General features: G+C 34.0%; 2 protein-coding genes across 2 annotated transcripts; one reads left to right on the top strand and one right to left on the bottom strand.

Moving 5' to 3' along the window:
• The first annotated feature begins 3,104 nt into the window (after positions 1-3,104).
• LOC107951169 (RNA polymerase II transcriptional coactivator KELP) lies at positions 3,105-5,389 on the top strand. Its single transcript, XM_016886112.2, has 3 exons — positions 3,105-3,618; positions 3,732-3,837; positions 5,022-5,389. Exons 1-3 carry the CDS (start codon positions 3,334-3,336, stop codon positions 5,114-5,116), a joined length of 486 nt encoding a protein of 161 aa, XP_016741601.1. The 5' UTR covers positions 3,105-3,333; the 3' UTR covers positions 5,117-5,389.
• A 265-nt stretch (positions 5,390-5,654) lies between these two features.
• Positions 5,655-6,167, bottom strand: LOC107952219 (uncharacterized). The gene has a single exon (XM_016887492.1). It carries the CDS (start codon positions 6,165-6,167, stop codon positions 5,655-5,657), a length of 513 nt encoding a protein of 170 aa, XP_016742981.1.
• Between the last annotated feature and the right edge of the window lie 1,060 nt (positions 6,168-7,227).

Below are 7,227 nucleotides of genomic sequence, written 5' to 3'. Positions count from 1 at the left end.
TCTTATGGCTGATATTTTCAGTCAACAAGAAAGGAGGAATGAAAAAGATGAAGGCTAGGATTTAGCGTATTATTTTATCACACATTAGGTCATCAAATACCTAACACTTTGACTATTTTATTTTCTTTGTCTTATGGCCGGCCAAGCCTCTCTAAAGGGTCTAATTGCCCTTTAAAGACCCCCAATTTATGCTACATTGCAATTTAACACCCTTAGCTATCAAATTAAGGCTTTTGCACTTTAGGCAATTTAGTCCTTTTTCACAATTAAACATGAAATCGCTAAAATTAATTCACCAAAATTTCCATACTCTCATATAATCATGCCACAACACATAAATAATATTAAAAATAATTTCTCCACCCTCAGATCAGTGGTCCTTAAACCAATGTTTCGACTAGGCCCAAAATCGGGCCATTACACAATCGGTTTGCTTATTTCTGATTAGACTAGGGACATGTTTAGGTTTATCTACTAATACAAGTTGGCTTTTCATATTATGGTCTGACCACGTAATATCGCTTAGTATTAGTTAAACATTAGACAACCAATGAGCAACATTTGCTTCCATTTTGCTTTGCGTGTGAAAACCATTTGGGGACAATAATACAAAGTATATTGATCGTAATCAAAGAATTTGTTTTATTAATCAATTTGTTCGAAAATTTACAAGTGTATATTGACAAAAATACTACACTTAGGGCACCAAATCCAACACGATGATGGGCAAACCTCAAGCTATGCTCAGTTTCGGCAAATCCATATCGTCAAACATGACAATTGGTGTGTTTCCTAGGTGGCAAGCCAAACCAAGCCTTTGTAGTGAATTATCTGAAGAGCCTTTTTGGTGAATTATCTGAAGAGCCTGTGTGATGTATTATCTAAAAAGTCTATAAAGTGAATTCTGTAACAACTAAGTGACAAGTTGTTAGTGTGCCTTTGTGGTGAGAACTGAGTATGCCTTTGAGGCATTTTTTGAAGGTGTCCTTGGCAGATTACTCAACTGATGAATCTATCATAGTAACTCACTAGATCAAAAAAAGAGCTTTGCATATAAGTAATTATGGGTGGTGTATGTGTCCGCCAAATTGGAGAGTTTTTCCCTTTTTGTATCTGAAGTTATCTAAACTTTCATTGGTTGATCTAAATATTACCTTCATCAAACCAAATCCGTTGTCTGGATCGATGTGAAGATACGGCGTAACTGGTATTCTGACAGCTGCTAGAGGCAATAAATGAATCTGTTAATAGTAGTGTCCGTAGGTATATCATTCTAAGAAATGTATCCAATTTCTATTTTCAAGCAATTGCAAAATAGGATTCGCATTAAGGTGGGAAGTCTGTAATCCGCCAATCAAGTGAAATGTGTACAAGGAGGTCGAGTTACAGGTTCGCATTTAGTTTTCTGCTAGGAATAAAAAAAAGTATCCTCAAAAATATAAAATGAAGTCTAAAATTTTTAAGTCGAGGAATTCAACATCATCGTTAAAGGTAAAACTAGTCGAGACTCATTAAGTTCCATTGAACTTATGAGTGTTTATTTGTAATGCAGGTTCTTGAGTTGAACTAATTCACTAGAAGGGACCAAGCCAGCAATGTGCCAGGGTGGTTGGTTGTAGTACGATGTTATGCATACAAAAAGACAATTTTGAGAATATGTTTTCAGATGGTGCATAGTATTATACACCACGAATATGTCTGTTTGATAAAAATTTATATTGCGATATTTTATACTACTTTTAAGAGTCTGTTATAAATAATAAACCTTTCGTTCAAAACTTTTGACTTAGAAAAGATTTTTAAATAAATAAAAAGTTAACCAGAATGGTTTTTCGCCAGCTAAACAATTTTGTTAAGTATGTAAGTATTGTGACATCCTACATTTGGATCCGGTGAATTGGGTCGAGTATAAGGTATTACACTCTTATTTTGCACAGTTGCCTTTAAACTTTTATAAAAGTTTCAAATTGGTTCTTGTTAAATTTCGAGCCTACTTTAGAGCTTTCATAAGCTCGATTTAAACCCGATTTTGTTTGCAAAGTATGACTTGTGTGAATGTATGATAATTATTGAATGTTTTAAATGAATTCTTTATTTAAAAACATATTTAACTATTTTGTTGTTTGTTGTAGCATCCCGTAGCTCAACTCCGACAACAGGGATGGGTGAGGGGTGTTACGAAGTCTATTACTTCGGTTTATATAAGAAGAAGGAAATAGTACCTCAAGGAATATAATCTCAACAATCAAGTTTGCCTTTACCACAAACCCTTCAAGAGCCCCAAAAATCGCATAGTTTGATCTCAATATTGTTGACACAACTTAGACTCCTCACAAGCTTTCCTCAATTTCTCGACAAATGCAATACTACTATGACTACAACCTTGTCAGCATAATCAAATAAATCAATCCTCAAATTAGCAATGAGTATCATTGATCAATTTATATTTACTCAAAAGAGCCTTATTCCTAGACACAATGCATTAAAGCAACAAACTCAATGGACTACCAGCATAAAAGAAATCCTAAGCAACAACAAATGTTTTATAGTCAAATCCATCAAAATATGCAACCAAATCAAACGATTTAGCATCCAAAGATTTGCTCTCGTATGATTGATAAAGCCAAATCTCTAAAAAGAAATGAAGTCATATCATATGAAACAACTTCAGTCTATTACCTATCTGCAAAATGCTGAAATGACCAAGTATCACATCGAATAAGCACTTTGACATAAGTCTTCTAGACTATTTTATAACTTAGGCTTAAATCTAAGGTTGAGAGGGGGGCATATTGTTATACCATATTAGTGAAGGTTAAATTATTAACCAACTAGCCCAATTTACTACAAAGTAGACCACTCTATATCCATCGAATAAGTACAATGTGAAACCACTCCTTATAGACGAATAACCAGTAAAAAGCAAGTTTAGGGACCAAGAACAAAAATAAAATATATTATCTTTATAACATGTTTTTGTCCATCTTCTCATATCTCATCTTTATTATTTGCAAGCATAGATTTATTTATAGTAAATTTTAACGAAAAATACTACAGACAAATGAATTAATAATTTTTAAATCAGAAATTTTAAAAAATGACCATGTGGATAATGGCGAATGAACCCCCCCCCCCCGGCCGCGGGCCAAGCTTACTTACCAAATCAAGAACCAGAAACCCAAACCCAGAAGGCAGAGCCCCCAAAATGAAAAGCAAAACTTAATTTCCCCCAAATCTAAACAAAAGATCAGTGAAACTCCCAACTCTTTAATCTCACACCTGCCCTCTTATTGTTAGATTTCCTTGAAACCCGTAATCAGAATACCCGAGAAAATGGACTCAGAAACGAGAGAGAAGATAAAGAAAACGGTGAGGGAACTCTTGGAAGAAGCCGACATGAACGAAATGACAGAGTACAAGATTCGACAATTGGCTTCCAAGAGACTGGAACTCGACCTCTCCGAATCCAAGTGCAAGGCTTATGTCAGACATGTCGTCAATGCTTTCCTCGAAGAACAAAAGGCCAAACAAGAAGAAGAAGAAGAAGAAGCTGCAGGTGATGATAGTAACAATAACAACAACGAGTTTGATGATGATGGTGATCTCATTATTTGCAGGGTTTGTTTCTTTTTCTTTGTGGTTTTCCTTTTCTTCTTTTGGTGGGTTTTAAGTGAAGGTTGGGGGTTTTGAGGTTTCATGTTTATTAGTTTTGTTTTGTTGTTTTTTCCCAGTTGTCTGACAAGAGAAGGGTGACTCTCCAAGACTTTAGAGGGAAAACTTTAATTTCCATAAGGGAGTACTATAAAAAGGACGGCAAGGAACTTCCTTCTTCTAAAGGTAAATGCTTAGCTTTGTTTCAAATTTACTTGTTTCAGGCTTGGTTTTGTTTCTTTTGGATTATATATATATATTTCAATGTCTGGATTAGAAGATGTTAAAAGAAAAATGCTCTAGTAGTTATGCTGCTGAAGTTAAGCTTTTGTTCAGTCTATAAATGTGTTGAGCTTGGAAATGGCAGGAAAAGAAACACTAATTTTTGTGAATTGTTGCTATTTTGGTCTACCTCATTAACAAATCTATGGTACTTAGGAAATAAGAACTTTATATTTTTTGACTGATTGGAAATTTGGTTGCACGATATCTGCATGAATGGTAACTTGGCATACTTTTTGCAGACGTCTCAGCTTATCATGCTTCTTGATGTATTCCTTGTTTACACCTTATTTATTCTCTGTTCTTCAGGCAATTGTGATCACTCATTTGTAGCTCAACTTGGTTTGTAATAAAAATTATGTAGATTTTGCGACACTCATGAATGCTTCCACTTATTTAACTGTAGAGGAACTATACATGACAAGGTCCAATCAAAATTTCTCTTGCCTTGCTCCTATAATATTACAAAGTTAGTGTCCTGGTTCCTTTACTATGGCCATGATATTAGGAAACCGAGAAAAGCATTGAAATCAAATTTTATGGTTTTTGGATATATTTTTGAAGGGCGTAAAGCATAAAGAGATTGATGGATTTCATGTATATTCTTTAGAAATAACCTTATTATTACTTTATTCTTAGTCTATTTTTCTCTTTGCTAGTTCTACGTGAATACTCTACTTTATCTCGTTTCTTCAATTTCCTATATATGCTACATCTATGAACTGCATTTTTTTGATGAGTGGGTTTCACACTTTATGCTGTATATGGTGTTGCATTGTTTTTGTCAGTTTTATTGTCTTTTACTGATTGGGTGGATTTTGTAGAATTGTCAGTATTTAATCAAATCAAATAGATATAATTGTTGGTTTTGGTTTGGAACTTAAGCAGGTATTTCAAGGCAAATTTTCTATCATGGTGGCCTTTAAATAATCTCTCTCTCTCTCTGTCTTTACTCTGCATGACTGTAGGATGTTCTTGATAGTATTAATATATTATCCTTGATTTAACTTGATTCTCGGTTTTGGCATTTCGCATTTCCCCGTACTAGTGAAGAATTTCATGTTTAATGCTAATTGTTGTGCCAACAGGAATAAGTTTGACAGAAGAACAATGGTCTACCTTGAGGAAGAACATACCAAACATTGAGAAAGCTGTTACGAAGATGGAGTCACATACCATGTGAGAGCATCATCCGTAGACGGACACTGAAATGCCGGATTTCAAATATGTAATTTTGAAACTTAACCTCAGCATCTATGGCGGCTATGCACACACTGCCACTTCCCCTTTCAAAAGACTTTATCACTGTTTCGATTCAGTAATGCTTTTGAATCCCATTTTGGAATACTGTGGCAGATTTAGCCTGTTGGAATTGATGTGAATTGTGTAATCGATGCTGATACTTATCTAGAATGTATGTGATATGCTTTGGCAAGAAAGTTTATATTCATAATTATTAACTTGATCCCATTTTATTCTAAACATTAGCCATTAGGTTCATGTACTATTATATATATATGTTTGTATGTGTATTGGACTGCTGTCACATACATGCATCCATGTGTATATATATATAACTGCATTATATGTACAAGATGCTTAAGCCACTAAACATTTTAACATTGAAAAAAACAAAGACAAAAAACTGCATGGAAACAAATATTCTAGCAGAAACCAGATTTGGTACAGGCAAATCTTAGCTACGTCAACCGGCCTGGCTATTACGATGCTTTGCTATAGGCTGGCTTGCACCCCACCGCCAGCCTAGAACCCTTGCTCCGTTTCGGCGTAGCAGTAGCAGCCGCCATTCTCATCTTCTCAATCAAAGCCTCAGTGTTAACTTGCTCCGACAAAATATCCTCCAGCCGGCTACTATTAATCACCAGTTTCACTTTCCAAACCCCATTCTTCTTCCATGGCAACACCTCCATAGCCGACCCACTTGACAAATTCTCAACAAAATCAGCTGCTGCCATCGACATCTTTGGTGCCCCAACTTTGGCTAATGGAAGAAGATAATAAAATCCCCCACTAACCAACCACTCACCTTCATTCAATGGAAACATTGAAGCTTGAGCTTGATCTCTTTTACAAATAACGTACCCCGGAAAATCGTTTACAATATCTCGGGCAAGTTTAGGGCCTTTAACATCAATGATTTCACCACCATCTGTTAAAACCCTGATGGAGTTTCTACACTCAGCAGTGACCCCTTTGAGAGAACAATTCCCCATTCTCAAAATTTTAACTTCACCACTGTGGTGCAAACCTTGTGCGGGTGGGGGGTATTTAAAACATGGAATCTGTAGCAGAAAGTGACAATTTAACTACTGTTGTTTTTCAAAGTTCGAACGGTGGCATGTGATAATATATTAGATTGTATTCAAATGGAAAATTTGGAGTGTTTGTGGAACGTGGAAAGGCAAAAGAATAGAAGAAATGGATTTAAAAATAATAATTAAAATAAAATGGGTGTTTCTGTAAACGACATTTAAGAAGCAGATAATTAGGAAATTAATGGTCTAGGGGGTCTGCATTTTTTCTTACTTTTGTTGGATTATTTTCTAACCCTATTTAGGCATCTAAAACATATTTAGGGTTCTTGGTTTTTCAATTGTATTTCGCCACAGGACAAGATTTTTAGATCTTTATTTAAATGTTGCGTGGTGGTTGGTTCATGAATTTAAAGCAAGCAAAAGAGATTAGTTTGGTCACGGGAAAAATCAGTCACGCAGAGATTTCAATTAAACTTCCATCACTTTTGAGTCTAATTCAATGCTAGGGTTTTTTTTTTTTCCTTTGAAACTTCAATGCTATAGGTTACTTTTTCTAGAATGTTATATTTTTGTTATATTTACTATCATACACAACATTAATACATATTTAAATTCGCATAAAATAAATTTGGTTAAAATATGATTTTTCTACTCTTTACGTACTTTAAGTGCAAGAAATTGTCCTATTTATCTGATTTCAAAATTTAAATTCAATTGTTAATACTATTACTTATTTTTTGGTTAAATTTATTAATGTAACGTGTTGAAATAAGAAAAATGTTCACTCGGTAGTCATGTAACTAACAAATAGCGTTATAATAAACTTGAATTTAACAAAATAATTAACAGTGTTAAGAGTTGAATCTCAATTTTAAAATCTGAAAGGTAGAAAAACTAAATTCTTAAAAATAAAAGTATAAAGACTAAATTCTAAATTCTAAATTTTAAAAAAATACAAAAAACTTACCACATATTTTAGCCAATAAAATTTAATTTAAAATATATTTATTAATTTTTT

Source organism: Gossypium hirsutum, chromosome A02, assembly GCF_007990345.1.
Source record: "Gossypium hirsutum isolate 1008001.06 chromosome A02, Gossypium_hirsutum_v2.1, whole genome shotgun sequence".
NCBI lineage: Eukaryota > Viridiplantae > Streptophyta > Magnoliopsida > Malvales > Malvaceae > Gossypium > Gossypium hirsutum.
The sequence above is the reverse complement of the archived record's forward strand: the minus strand, read 5'-3'. Positions and strand labels throughout refer to the sequence as shown.